Source organism: Bos indicus, chromosome 10 (assembly GCF_029378745.1).
Source record: "Bos indicus isolate NIAB-ARS_2022 breed Sahiwal x Tharparkar chromosome 10, NIAB-ARS_B.indTharparkar_mat_pri_1.0, whole genome shotgun sequence".
NCBI classification, from domain to species: Eukaryota; Metazoa; Chordata; class Mammalia; order Artiodactyla; family Bovidae; genus Bos; species Bos indicus.
The window spans coordinates 4,921,405-4,936,093 of record NC_091769.1 but is presented as its reverse complement, the minus strand read 5'-3'; the positions used below and the strand labels follow the sequence as shown (position 1 = coordinate 4,936,093).

The window sequence follows — 14,689 nt, the reverse complement described above, 5'->3', positions numbered from 1 at the left end:
TTGGATCCTAGCTTCCCTTTTCAGGACATATTTCCAGTGATTCAAAACAGAGTTGGGCAGTTAGCAGGGGTTACACAGTATAAAAATATGAAACAAATGTGAATCATGCAAATTTAAAATGATTTGTTAATAAAAAACATGAGCGCAAGTGTGCTCAGTCATGTCCAACTCTCTGCAACCTCATGAGCTATAGCCCACCAGGCTCCTCTGTCCATAGGATTTCCCAGGCAAGAGTACTGGAGTGGGTTGCCATTTCCCACTCCAGGGGATCTTCCAGACCCAGGGACTGAACCAGCATCTCCTGAACTTGCAGGTGGATCCTTTACCACTGTGCCACATGGGAAGCTCCCAAAACATGAATAGTGCCATCTTATTTTCAAAATTTGAAATAAGGTTAATTTCCTCAATTTTAAAAAGTTCATCAAAAGTCTCATGACTTCTACAGTTACTGAAGCAAGCAAATTATATCCTCTGTATATGACACTTCCGTGTTAGCAGTAGATGGAAAGAAATCTCTGCCATGTTTTGTTAGTTTAGCGTGACTGTATTGTTATTTGGGTGCTTGAACTTGTTTGTGTTATTTCGGTGACTAATTTGATGTTGTTTTACCATCCATTGTCATTTTATTTTGAAATCATGGTACTCCTTCAACAATACCATCTGAGCACTTTTAAATGGAATTGCTGGTGTCAGTGCTTAAAAACACATCTGAAACACCTAACTCTAGACTGAAAGTTAGCGAGGAGGGAATTAAGATACTCGTCCCGATTGTGAATGCAGTTAATTTGAGAAAGAGCTGTCTACAAAACACAAGAGACAATGTGAAGAAAACGAAAAGCAGCACAACGATATCTGCAGATCGCTGTCCCCCAACCAGACGTTCACTCGTCTTTGCTTTTATTTCTGCTGGAAAGTTTGTCTTGCGTTTTGTGACTTTTGAATGACATGAGGTCTTCGGTACGTGTTTTAGAAGCCTCCCGCCTGGATCCTCTCCTTTCTTCCAGCCTCCTCCCACCCCAAGGCCTCAGTCCTGCCCCTCCACTACCGGCATCTGCCCTGTCTCAAGCTCTCACCTCCAAGGCAAAGCCAGGAGGACATCTAGACCAGAGCCCACACTGCTGAGTGAAGGCAACAGTCACCACATTCAGGATAATACACACATATTAACTGTAGCCTTTTGGGAGGGAAGGCTGTCATAAAGTGTGTATATAAATTTCCAGTTTACAAGGCTCCTCCCACAAATGACCACTCTAAGCCACAGTGGAGGCAAATGATGATTTCAAGCTGTTGGGGAGGGGCAGGGCAGTGAGGATCACAAATACGTGCGGAACATTTTGAAGAAAAAGTTCCTTCAAAATCACACCTAGCCCACCAGTGTGTCCTTGTGGTCCTGATTAGACCCAGCAGACCTCAACCTCTAAAGGAAAAATCTCTTTACACGTGCACATGTGTGATAAATTCAAAATGTTATTTCTGAGAAACAGAATATTTCCTGCTGTATCAGGAAACGAAGATGTTACAGTCGTCAATGATTGCAGCCCTCCCGAACGAGCCGAGGAGCCCCGAGAGAACACAGGAAGGTAAAGGGCACCTGGCCGCTAGCAGCCATCAGACTGTAGCCACTCCCCATGGTGAGCAGCCCCCAGGAAGCTCAAGGTGTGAAAACCACAGGGTACCGGTCCCAGGTAGCTGACGGTTCACGTCCCTTCACGGCTGCCGTAACTGTCGAGTGAAAAAATATAGCAACCTAAAAGTTGAGAGTTATGGCAGAAATTTTTAGGGCTTCAAGCCCGGGAGACAGCATCTCAAGCAACCAGAGAGAACTGCTCTGAGGAGACGAGGGGAGGAGTCAGATTATATAGAAGTTCTGCAACAAAGGGCAGGTAGTCTGAACATCAAAAGATTACTGTTAATTAGAGAAAAAAGCCCCAGACATCCCAAGTTAAGGAATTTAGCACTTTCTATGTATGGGAAGATGCAAGAGTCTGGGCTCACTGGAATCATTCCTTTGATATGTACCTCAGCTATCTGTGGCAGACATCCTGTGTATTTCACATCCTGAGCTTCCTTGGGGCTCACTCTAGGGAATGGCTGTCATCTAATGGCTGCTAGATGACAGCTATTCTTTTCCTTCCTGAGTTCCCTCAGGGCTCACCAGCTCACACTGGAAGGCTGCAATTGCTGACGACTATGACATCCCTCTCTACTGACAGAGCAGAAAATATTCCATTTCTCATTTCCAACCTTAGTTATGCGTGTCTTATATTTATCCTCATGCCACGCATGAACCACATTTTCAACTTTGCTAAATTTTTTCTCTTATTTAGGGAGTCCTTTTTGTAGAGTCTGGATGCTATTCCAAGAGTACAGTCTGGTTCTTGTAGAGTATATGGTGAATTCCTTAGCTTTCCAGAACTGAGTCATAGCCAAACACAACATTCCACTGATAAACTCATCCCAAATTTCAATTTTCTGGCTAAGACCATTACTTTCTTAGGCATGTTCCATTTTCTCTTTGCTTCCATGGCAGCTTTCTTTTCACGGTGACCTTTCATGAAGAAACAGATACGATCCGTTTGTAAGAATTATTCATGCTGTGCAGCAGCATTGAGAGCAACAAGCCAACGGAGATGCGGATGCTTACAGCCATCTCCATCGCTTGCGAGCCCCAGTCACTCCTTCATGCCAGGTACAAAGCATAGGCTTCCACACCGTGTCTGAGTGCATTTATCAATACACGTCATGAATGTTTGACTTGGCCCAAGTTCTATCTGTAAATATCAAGGATCTACCAGTGATTACTCAATAAGGGAAATCAGGCTGGAGCCAACAGCTGAAGGTGATAATGAGCTGTCCTTTGCATCTAATGCAAGATTATTCATTCATCCTTCGGACAAGGAATTTTGAGCAATTCTCCCCTGGTGATAAGAGTTGGTTCATCCACAGCTTCCTTATCTGCACAAGCCAAAGGCACAAGCCGGGAAGTTCACCAGCCCAGGAGACAGCCTTAGCCTGATGAGGTCCATTTGCTTAGAAAGAACTGGGCCTAAGGCACTGGCCCTACCTACCTCCACACTCTAGCATAGGGAGTGACGTTAAGTTACGTTAAGTCACTTCAGTCGTGTCCGACTGTGTGTGTGACCCCATAGACGGCAGCCCACCAGGCTCCCCCGTCCCTGGAATTCTCCAGGCAAGAACACTGGAGTGGGTTGCCATTTCCTTCTCCAATGCATGAAAATGAAAAGTGAAAGTGAAGTCGCTCAGTCGTGTCCGACTCTTAGCGACCCCATGGACTGTAGCCTACCAGGGATCCTCCATCCATGGGATTTTCCAGGCAAGAGTACTGGAGTGGGTGCCATTGCCTTCTCCAGTCCATAAAGTACTGTTACAATCACGTTGATATTTTCCCAAAGGATTATTATGTAACAAGGGTACAACTGGGTGAAAACTAGGTGTTCCAGGACAGAGCACCGACTTCCTCAACTCTGGGTTAGTGTTCATACCCAGTAGGCCTGGTCCTTCATAGGGACGGTGATTAACCTGCCTGCAGCATTTCAGCCAGAGCAGCTGCCTCAGCTGGCATCAGGAGCAAGTAGGCAAGGTATACAACACATAACCTGAGTTTCAAGATGCTGGTGTGGCCCCTTGCCCTCTTCTCTCTGTGCTCTGAAAGGCAGCGAGGGCCTGGGAAGAGGGGGCTCAGAACCTGCGTCTAGGGGACGTGAGGCGCAACCTTCCATAGAAATCCCTCCGCCCCAGAGGGAAGGGCTGCGCTCCGCTCCGCAGTGTTTTGCTCAGAGCAGTGACAGGGCTTGGGGGAAGAACTAGGAGAGGTCCGCGGGGGGTGCAGGCCCAGCCCCCGAGGCGAAGGAGTGCGCGAACAGTCCGCAGCCAGCACAAACGTCCCGCACCTGGAGGGTCTCCCTCACTCACCTCCTTGCCCCTCTCGATCCTGCCGATGTGCTCATAGTCACAAATGACAAAGGCAGCTAAGTAAGTGGGCATGTGGGGCGTGGTGTGAAAGGTGGTAACAGTCCACTTGCTTCCGTTCACATCTTCTTTCTCAGACTGACCTAAAGAAATTGATTTTAGTCCAAATCACTGTAAATGAGCAATAAGGAACACAGTTTGAAACAATTGGCCAAGTTCGACGACCACTCAACTACCGTCTTCCCAACCTCTCCCCACGGTTCAGTGGCTCGGATTTCTCTACCTTCGAGCTATCTATTAGGAAGGCCTAAGGACAGTGTCGGGCTTCGCTCCTAGCTCCGACAGTAGAGAATCTGCCTGCAATGCAGGAGACCAGGGTTCAATTCCTAGATCAGGAAGATCCCCTGGAGAAGGAAATGGCAATCCATTCCAGTATTCTTGCTTGGAGAATCCCATGGACAGAGGAGCCTGGTAGACTACTGTTCATGGGGTCGCAAGAGTCGCATACAACTTAGTGACTAAACCATCACCACCAAGGACTCGATTCTTGGTTCTGAATTAGCACCATGAATAATGTGGTCTGGGTGGAGGGCAAATCCGTGAGCAGCTGTCAGTCAGGCCCGTGAGCTGCTTTCTCTTTCCATCCACTGCTGTTTGCTACTCCAGCCGGCCTCTCCATGGCAGGTCAGCAAGGTATAATTCTGCCATTCTCAGGTTTGGGGCAGGTCCTCAGTGGAGTCCCACTGGGGTCTCTGAACCTGAAATCACAAACTGGAAGGCCTGAGCAGGCCGGGTGCTCAGTGTGAACAGGCTGATGTGCAGAACAGGGCGGGGTGGGGACCACAGGGGCAGCCTTTTCTCACCTGCAACCAGACTGGCATGTAGGAAGTGCAGGGCCAGTGCTGTTAGGTGGTCTGAGCTTCCCCAAAAAACTAAGAATTTTAACTTTTATGAGAAATATCAGAATTTTTTAAAGTTGCATACTAATTCAACCAAAAGAAAAAAAAAAAGTGCTGTGAGCTAACAGCAAAAAAAAAAAACCTGAAACTAACAAAAAACCCACATCTATGTACCAGATTTAGACTAAGTCCACTAGCTTGCTATCATGAATGATTACAAGACTGAAACCCAAATTAATGGGCAGACAGGATACCAATGTATGAAAACAGTACAATGTTCCCAGCTCCTAATACAAAAAGGATCAGGATTTACCATCGCCAAGATGTGGGTGCTGACACGTATCCCGGGTGGCCGCCCTCTCTGGTTATAATATACCATAATTAAAATACGTTCTCAATACACTGCCAAGAAAATCTACTGTTGTAAAATCTATTACAGAGTTAAATACACACACACACATATATATATAAAACATGTAATACACAAATATACGTGCACATATAAAAATATATAAGTATATATTTATATAAACATATAATTACATATAGATACAAGATGATAGAAAACATTACTTACTTAGCTTTGGCATGTTAGAAAGGGCCACATAACGTGGATGATGAATGACTGTAATATTAAAAGTTGCCTTCAGAGCTGGCTCATCAAAACAAGGAAAAACATTCCTGGCAAATGTTGGTTCCATGTGAGATGCTAACAGGGCCCTGAAATATATTTGGGGGACAAATCTACTTATTTTTATCTTAAACCAATGGAAGCAAATGTGTATATATACTTATATATATACACAGAGAGAGAGAGAGAGATGGATTATGGCTTAAAATTATCTGAAGAAAGGAGCTGGAACATTTTCCCCTCATCTTCCTTATTCCCCTTCCCATAATATACACAAATTCCAGTTCTCACTACCCCTGAGATTTCCTGTAAGACCTAAAATACAAAAGAACTCTTTAATTTTCAACCACAAAATAACATTTACTTCATTACATCATATGCCTTTAAAACCTTTTACAAACAAAATAGGAACAAATATGCAATGCCAGGCTTTTGAGAACCAAGGATTTTTTTAAACTAGGATTAATTCTTTGGGGATGGTCTAGCTTTCATTCTCCACCAAAGTGCAAGTCAGAAGAAGAATATCTATATTTTTATCTTTTTCTCACATGTTCCTTCTTTTTCCTGGTTGGAAATTTTAAAAGGTTTTATTTTGCATACCCTTGGTGCTAAACAATATAGACATATCCCAACTGAACAAAACAACTTTCATTTGCATATGGGTGGATTTATCGAATCCCTCATCCTCTGCTGCCCTCTTCTTCTGCCGTCAATCTTTCCCAGCATTAGGGCTTTTTCCAATCAGTTGGCTCTTTGCATCAGGTGGCAAAACTACTGGAGTTTCAGCTTCAGCATCAGTCTCCATCAGTCAGAGGATGCCACGGTTAGATAGTATCACCGACTCAGTGGACATGAATCTGAGCAAACTCCGGGAGGTGGTGAAGGAAGGGAAACCTGGTGTGCTGCAGTCCATGGGGTCACAAAGAGTCAGACACGACCCAGAGACTAAACAACAAGAACAACAATCGGATCCTTACCACTCCTTCCTGCATCTTCATGGAAAAATTCCAAAGTGACATTATCCCACAGTGGACTGGTGATTTACGGGGAAAAGCTTAGGAACAAGAGTACCCTGAGGAAATATGGAGGTTGCCAGTTTCACCCTCTGTAAACACTGCTGGAGGCTGACAAGACCATGGGTGCTTTCTCCTCCAAAGAAATCTGAAGTCTCATCAGCCCATTTTCCAAGACTCTGTGACCTGGGAATTGCTTTCAGGTGACAATTACGGATGCTAAATTCCTTTTTTTCTCCTAAGGTGCTGAGACCTAATGTCTCTCATGCTAATGTCACTCCAGCTTCAGATCCAGTTCTTCTTTTTTTTTTTTTTTTAAATGTGGACCATTTTTAAAGTCTTTAAGGAATTTGTTACTGTCAACTACAAATTGGCACTTCCCAAGAGCACCTCCTAGCGACTGAACAACAAGAGCATTTGCCAAATGCCTATGTGGAGACTGAACCCTGTGCAGCTGCAGCTGTTGACCTTCAGCAACTGCGGGGGGAGTTCAGGGTGGAGTGAGGCGCTTTGTGCTCCAGGGAATCTGGTGGAACAGATCTTTCAGTTCAGTTCAGTTCAGTCACTCAGTCATGTCCAACTCTTCTCGACCCTGTGGGCTGCAGCATGCCAGGCCTCCCTGTCCATCATCAACTCCCAGAGCTTGCTCAAACTCATGTCCATCAAAATGGTGATGCCATTCAACCATCTCATCCTCTGTTGTCCCCTTCTCTTTACACCTTCAATCTCTCCCAGCATCAGGATCTTTTCCAATGAGTCAGTTCTTCATATCAGGTGGCCAAAGTATTGGTGTTTCAGCTTCAGCATCAGTCCTTCCAATGAATACTCAGGACTGATTTCCTTTAGGATGGACTGGTTGGATCTCCTTGCAGTCCAAGGGACTGTCAAGAGTCTTCTCCAACACCACAGTTCAAAAGCATCAATTTTTCAGCCCTCAGCTTTCTTGATAGTCCAACTCTCACATCTATACATGACTACTGGAAAAACCATAGCTTTCACTAGACAGACCTTTGTTGGTAAAGTAATGTCTCTGTTTTTAGTATGCTAACTTGGTCAAAGCTTTAGTTATGATAGTTTAGATCTTTAGTTAGATATTTTCAGGAACTGATTTCATGATCCCAATCCTTGCATCTCTTCGTATCTAGAAAATCACTAAATCCCTTCATGGTGACATCGGCTCCTCGTGACTAGCAGAAAGCCTTTTGTAAAGTAAGCGCTTGATTGTATTGAACTTTGCCTTCACCAAAATCTTATATATTGACCTTCCACCATTGCCTCTTTGGAGCAGTCTCTCAGAGCTCTCTGATCTGCTGTCTCCCGAGCGGCAGTCCTCATTTTGCCCCCAATAAAACTTAACTTGCAACTCTCCAGTTGTGCATTTTGTAGTTGACATTATGATAACGGTTTTTGTGTTTTGGTTTTTAGGGCATTAGGCTTGGGGGATCTTAGTTCCCCAACCAGATATGGAACCCACACTCCCTGCCTTGGAGGGCAAAGTTTCAACCAATGGACCCACTGGGGAAGTTCCAGCCCAGTTTTTAGATAAATAAAAGGTGAATTCAACACAGATACCTTGAAAGCACAGCCCACCCATCATCCGCCTCTGTAAATGCCTCCTCCACCATGAAAAGGGCCCTGTTCACATGAAACTTTACACAGTTTTCGGAAGAGCGCACAGAACAGGGGCACGTTCAAACGTTTCACATCAGCTAGTTTGATGGGCTACCAGCGTCACAGTGACAAAACTGTAATTTTCAACAAGCCTATTTGGCTTTATTTGCTTTTTCCAACTTTATTACACTCTTACTTTCATGGGCTGAAAGGATTTGAGGCTCTGACAGCAGCCACTTCGGTTCCAAGACTCTGCTCTACGTAATGATAACCCTAAACTAGTTACTTACCCTTGCCGAACCTCAGTTTCCCCTTCTAGAAAATAATTCCACTATCTCTGTTTCATTATTAATTGAGGCTTTATATTATTAGTAACTGAATTTAGCAATAAATGATCTGTGAATTCTCTATTCCTTCTACTCTCACAAACTGTTCTTGATATAGATGAACTACAGAAGAATTCAAGGAGGGATAAATTACAGATTGGGGTGGACAGTTGGAAATCACTAATTACAAATGTATCTAAAAAGGTTCCATCATTTTCCCATACAGCAGAAATTAAACACAACATTGTAAATTAAAAAAAAAAAGGGGGGGGTTCCAGAGATCATAGGTGGCCATAAGCTTAATATAAACCATGTTTGTCTCCCCAGTTAATTTTAAACTACCAGAAATTAGGGATTATATATTTTTCCTTTGTACGATTTTTTAAAACTTGGCAAAAATATGGGTTCACAGCAACTATTTTCTCAGCCTTGGAGTTACTACAAAGTAAAGGAAGCTTGATATTAATATATACAGAATAATATGAAATATTTTTGTAGAGTTTGCCACATGCCAGATTGGCATTTATTTGCTTTGTAGTATTGGTTGGTATCTTTAAAGGGGATGGGATAAACTTTAAAGAGGATGGGAAAGATTCAAGTACCGAACAATACAGTAAAAAGAAAAATGGAGCAGGGGATTCAGCAACCTGAGTCATGGCTCAGGACCTGCAGTATAAACGTAGTGCTGTAATGTTGGAAAAGCTGCTTAAACGCTCTGAACATCCAGTTCTATAAAATGCAGAGATGGGACTAGATGAGTCCGTAAGTCCACTTACAGCTCTAAAACTGATTCCAACAGAGATAAAGACTCCAACAGGAGAGAAAAAAGAGCCCATGAGGTGGCCATGACTGAGCCATCTGGGACGGTGACAAACAGCCCCCTCAGGAGCTTTCACACATGACCTTCATTCAGAAGGTCTATGAGCCTTCTGAAATAGCAGGATACTTTGTACAAATGGTGATCTGTCAGCATGAAAAGTGCAACGTAAGGTGAAAAAGCACATTCAGTTATGTAATACACGCTTATATATTTGGAAAGCCAACACATGCCTGTTGTTTTTGTAATGGAAACTATAGAAAATACAGCTTGGTAACGTCTCTTCTGCTGCCATGACTTCCCAAAACATGCAAATCTCAAGGAGGTGGCAAGGTGGGGAGGAGGGAGAAAATCAGACTCTTCAAGGAGGTGGGGAACTTTCATGCTCACCAGAAGGAGCTGCAGGTTCAAAAAGACTAGGAGACACAAGCTTAGGGAGTCACTGCGTTAACAAATCAAGCATCAAGGGAGTCCTTCCAATTCCGTGATTAAGGTCTCCAGAGAAGTGAAATGAAAAACACTTGGGTTTTACTCAATTATTTCCCTCCCTGGTTTCATACAAACAAACAAAAAGGGGGAAAGCCTTACAACGTAGAGCCATTCTGGCTAATTCTTAAACGCAAAGGTCAGTGCCAGCCAGCATCACACACAATCTGGTTATGCCACATCAGGACCCAAGGTTGATATTTATTTCCCTTCTCTCTCTGCTTTGGATTCAAGCAACCCTGTGAGGATATCCTGGTCTCAGAAAACAGAACCTCCACCACCCTCTCCTCCCTGCAAACCTCACTGAACCATGCTATTATGGTGCCTATGAAGTCTGGGTTTACAGTGGTCAGCTGGGGAGAGAGTTAATTTTGGAGGATTTGTCTCCCAGTGGCTCAGTATTGCAAAGCCACTCTCCTGCCCTCTTGTACAGCCAGAGATTTGTGGACTCACCACGTTCTTGTGCTGGAAAAAGTCTTAGCAGGCAAGATACGCAATGCCCTTGGGGATCCATCTACTCTCACAGAAAACACACCCATTCAGTACAATATTTCACTCCAAATTATTTCATGAACGCTGTCTGCCTACAGCTCTAGTTAAGAAGTGCTAAATAGCATGGCTGGTTAAAGATAAAATAAGATGCTCTGGAGCATTTTCCCCCGCCCTGATTTTTTTTTTTTTTAAACACAGTAACAACTCAGAAACCAGAATGTTTAGTAAAGACAGATGGTACACCACTGGACTGTGGTTCAAGGATCGGCCCATGAATCATGTTTGTTTATTACTTATGTAATACGATCTTAAAACTGAAGGTTCCACCAGACGACAGAACATAATAGATGTAAAATTTCAAAGAAAGGCACCAAACCGTGTTATGGAGATTTTGAAAGTAAATGGCCTCAAGAGCCTCCGAGCCAATCTCGGGATTCTCAGCTCCACTGAGGACACAGAAGAAGGGTCAGGGAACACAGACAAGAGTGATCAGAGAAAAGATTCCTTGATGGGGAGGGACATTGTGCCGCCAAGTCGTCCTGCATTCAGGCAGCGACTCTCTAAGCCTGAGCTAGGCAGAAAAAAATCCCCCAGAGAGCAGAGAAAGTGCTTCCCAAGGCTGAGAGACTTCGTGTGTGTGTGTGTGTGTGTGTGTGTTAGTTTCTCAGTCACGTCCAACTCTTTGGAACCCCATGAACTGTGGCTCACCAGGCCCCTCTGTCCATGGAATTCTCCAAGCAAGAATACTGGAGTGAGTTGCTATTCCCTTTTCCAGGGGATGTTCCCAACCCAGGGATTGAACCCAGGTCTCCTGCATCGCAGGCGGATTCTTTACCCACCAGGAAAGCCCTGAGAGAGAGACTAATTCACTCTTGAGAAAGCTGAAATTGACACTGGCTGGAGTCGAACTCCTATCAGGTAGGAATCTATACCGACTGTTTTGGAGGCAAAACTAGGAGAGAGTTGTCTTGCCACCCACATCAGCCTCGGGCAAGGGATGTATGAGTGTTCCTTGGAAGAGCTGTGGTTCCTGACACACACAGTGAGCCAGTATGAAGACTGCCTGGGTTCTGTCCAATGGAGCCACTTGGAGGAGTTTGGAGATGCAGTACTGTGTATCTAGGGCCTGAGGAAGGAGTCCCAAGTGACCATCAGAACAGAGAAATACAAGAAGCATCCTGCAAGGACAAGAGAATTGTAGGAGAAAAAGAAACAGTGAGAAAGCTCTGAAGAGTCTGGGAACATGACATCTCCAGGGAAAAAGGCCTGTGCTAGACCAGAGTGAGACCAAACAATGAGAGTACCGGTTTGAGTCAGAGCTGCCCCATGTGTTGCCTCTCCCTGTCTTCCTCCCAGGACCTGGTGGGGTTGAAACAACAGCTCTCAGGTCGGAGTGGGGGTCTCAAAATAGGAGGTGGAGGGAAGGAAGGACCACCGCCCTCTATCTCACTGCAGGCTTCCATCCTGAAGTTAGCCCAAGCTCCGAGAAGTAAGGTTGGAGAGAGAAAAAGGGAGATTTAATAGTAACTGAAGTTCAGAGTTTTGAGTATCATCCAAGACTGGATTTTCTAAATTTTTTTGCATCTGGATAATGTTTGTAACTTAGTGAGCATAGATCTTCTGTTACTTAAGAATTAGTAAACAATTATGGGTTGCTAGAGTATTCATGTGGGGCTTCCCCAATGGCTCAGTGGGAAAGAATCCACCTGCAATACAGAAGGCACAAAAGATGTGGGTTTGATCCCTGGGTCAGGAAGATCCCCTGGAGAAGGAAATGGCAATCCACTCAAGTATTCTCGCCAGGAAAATTCCATGGACAGAGGAGCCTGGCAGGGCTACAGTTCATGGGGTCACAACAAGTCAGACATGACTGAGGATACCTGCATTTTCATATATATATAATATTAGAGGATTCAGGCAGGAGATAATACTCCAGAGACAAAACTGTAAAGAGAGAGTGAGAGAAAAACAACTGCATTTTTGCTGAAATATGAGGTATGCTTTTTCAATATGCTAGTTACACTTGTTTTCAAAGATACAAGCTCTAAAACCCTGCAGAGTAAACTATCTCCCAGAGAAAACAACTCAGCCACAGAAAATACATGGGTTCAACACCTCTATAGGATAATGAACTGTGACCTCTTGTCTCTGTGACACCAACCATATCATATGCCTGGCACTTGTCTTGAGACTTTTAAATTCTTCCCTAATATTACTCAATTTCTCTCTTGTGTGTCATACCCTGAGGACTGTGCCAGATTTCTTAGCATAAAAAATAACTGGAGTCTTTTTCAATTCACAGTTCACTCTTTAATAAGACACCTGCACAAAATGATTGATTTTGATCATGCTATCCTCATCTTAATTTGTCCAAATAAAGATCTTAATTTTCAATTGTGAATGCAGCCATGAAATTAAAAGACGCTTGCTCCTTGGAAGAAAATTAATGACAAAACTAGACAGCATATTAAAAAGTAGAGACATTACTTTGCCTACAAAGGTCTGTATAGTCAAAGCTATGGTTTTTTTCAGTTGTATGGATGTGAGAGATAGACAATAAAAAAGACTGAGCACCGAAGAATTCATGCCTTCTAACTGTGGTGCTGGAGAAGACTCTTGAGAGTCCTTTGGACAGCAAGGAGATCAAATCAGTTAATTCTAAAGGAAAACAGTCCTGAATATTCATTGGAAGGACTGATGCTGAAGCTGAAACCCCAATACTTTGGCCACCTGATGTGAAGAGCTGACTCATTTGAAAAGCCCCTGATGCTGGGAAAGATTGAAGGCAGGAGGAGAAGGGGATGACAGAGGATGAGATGGTTGGACGGCATCACCGACTCAATGGACATGAGTTTGAGCAAACTCCGGGAGATGGTGAAGGACAGGGAAGCCTGGCATGCTGCAGTCCGTGGGGTCAGGAAGAGCTGGACATGACTAAGCATTGAACAACAACAAATTTGTAGTTAAAAACCATCCCACAAAGCAGCTCCAGGCCCAGGTGGCTTCATTGGTGGAAAGCAACCAAGCATTTAACAAAGAAATAATACCAATCCTACATAAATTTTTTCAGAAAATTAAAGAAGGAATACCTCCAAATTTATTATTTGAAGCCAGTGTTACTCTGATGCCAAAACCAGACAAAGACATTGCAAGGAAAAAAGTAAGACAACATAAAAAACCACAAGTCTACATGTCTCATGAGCAAAGATAAAAAATTATAAGCAGAATTTTAGTAAACTGCAACAAAACATAAAAAGGATAATACATCAAGACCAAGTGGGATTTACCACAGCAGTAGAATGTTAGTTTAATATTAGAAAGTCAATCAGTCAGTGTAATTTACCATATTAACAAATTTAAAAAGAAAAATCATATGATTATCTCAGTGAGCAAATCTTATACAGAGGAATAAAAATTAAAGTTTCTAGACTTCTCTTCAGAAACTATTTAATTCATAAGTCAATGAAGTAACATCCTTAAAGTGCAGAAATTAAAAACAAAAACCTGCCAATTTAGAATTCTATACTGAGCAAAAATATCTTTCAAAAATGAAGGAAAAATAAGACATTTTCAGACAGACACAAACCAAGAGAATGTATCACCAGTACACCTAAACTTGAAGAAATATTAAAGTCTTCTGGATGGAAGCAAAATAATACAGCATGGAAACTGAAACGTACAAAGGAATGAAGAGCCCTGCAGATGGTATATATGTAAGTAAATAAAAAGAATTTTTTTCTTTTGTAAAAATTTATCTTAAAGCAATTAATTGTTTAAAGGAAAAGCAGTAACAGTATATGGCGGGGTTTATAACCTATGTAAAAGTAAAATGTGTAGCAGCTGTAGCCCAAAGTAGAGGGTGGGTAAAATGAAAGGATATGCTTCTAAAATTGATACATAATATGAGAAGTAATTTCATTTGACTTTAGCCTGTGGTAAGTTTGGGACACATATTATAAACCTTAGAGCTATCCTCTTTCCCTACTTCCCACCTCAACCACATACAAAAGGACATAACTAATTAGCTGAGTTAATATTAAGTGGAATACTAAAACCTACTTAATGCAAAAAAAAGAGAAAAACAGAATTAAAAAACAGTTTAGACAATAAAGAGCAAATAGAAAGATAGTTGATTTAAGTCCAATCAACTCAGTAACTACATCAAATGCAAATAGTCTAAACACCCCAATTATAGGGCAGAGATTGTCAGACTTTAAGACCCAAGAGAAGGAAATGGCAATCTACTCCAGTATTCTTGCCTGGAAAAGTCCATGGACAGAGGAGCCTGGCGGGCTGCAGTCCATGGGGTTACATGACTGAGCATGCGTGCAGAGGGTGGAGGAAGATGGCTTGGTAACAACAAACTGGTAGAACTAAAAAAAAAAAGGACCTAATACTATGTTTTGATAATAAATTCATTTTTATTATTAAGACACATATGGGTTAAAAGTAAAACTTTAGAAAAAGATGTATCATGTAAATAG

At 42.8% G+C, this 14,689-nt stretch overlaps 1 protein-coding gene across 1 annotated transcript in view; it reads right to left on the bottom strand.

Moving 5' to 3' along the window:
• The window catches only part of LVRN (laeverin), a 79,206-nt gene that overhangs the window by 51,740 nt on the left and 12,777 nt on the right, over positions 1-14,689 (bottom strand). The window contains exons 2-3 of the mRNA XM_019968041.2: positions 5,407-5,549; positions 3,934-4,073 (exon numbers count right to left, since the gene is read on the bottom strand). Coding sequence (XP_019823600.2) covers positions 3,934-4,073; positions 5,407-5,549 — 283 coding nt within the window. The remainder of the gene's footprint in view (positions 1-3,933; positions 4,074-5,406; positions 5,550-14,689) is intronic.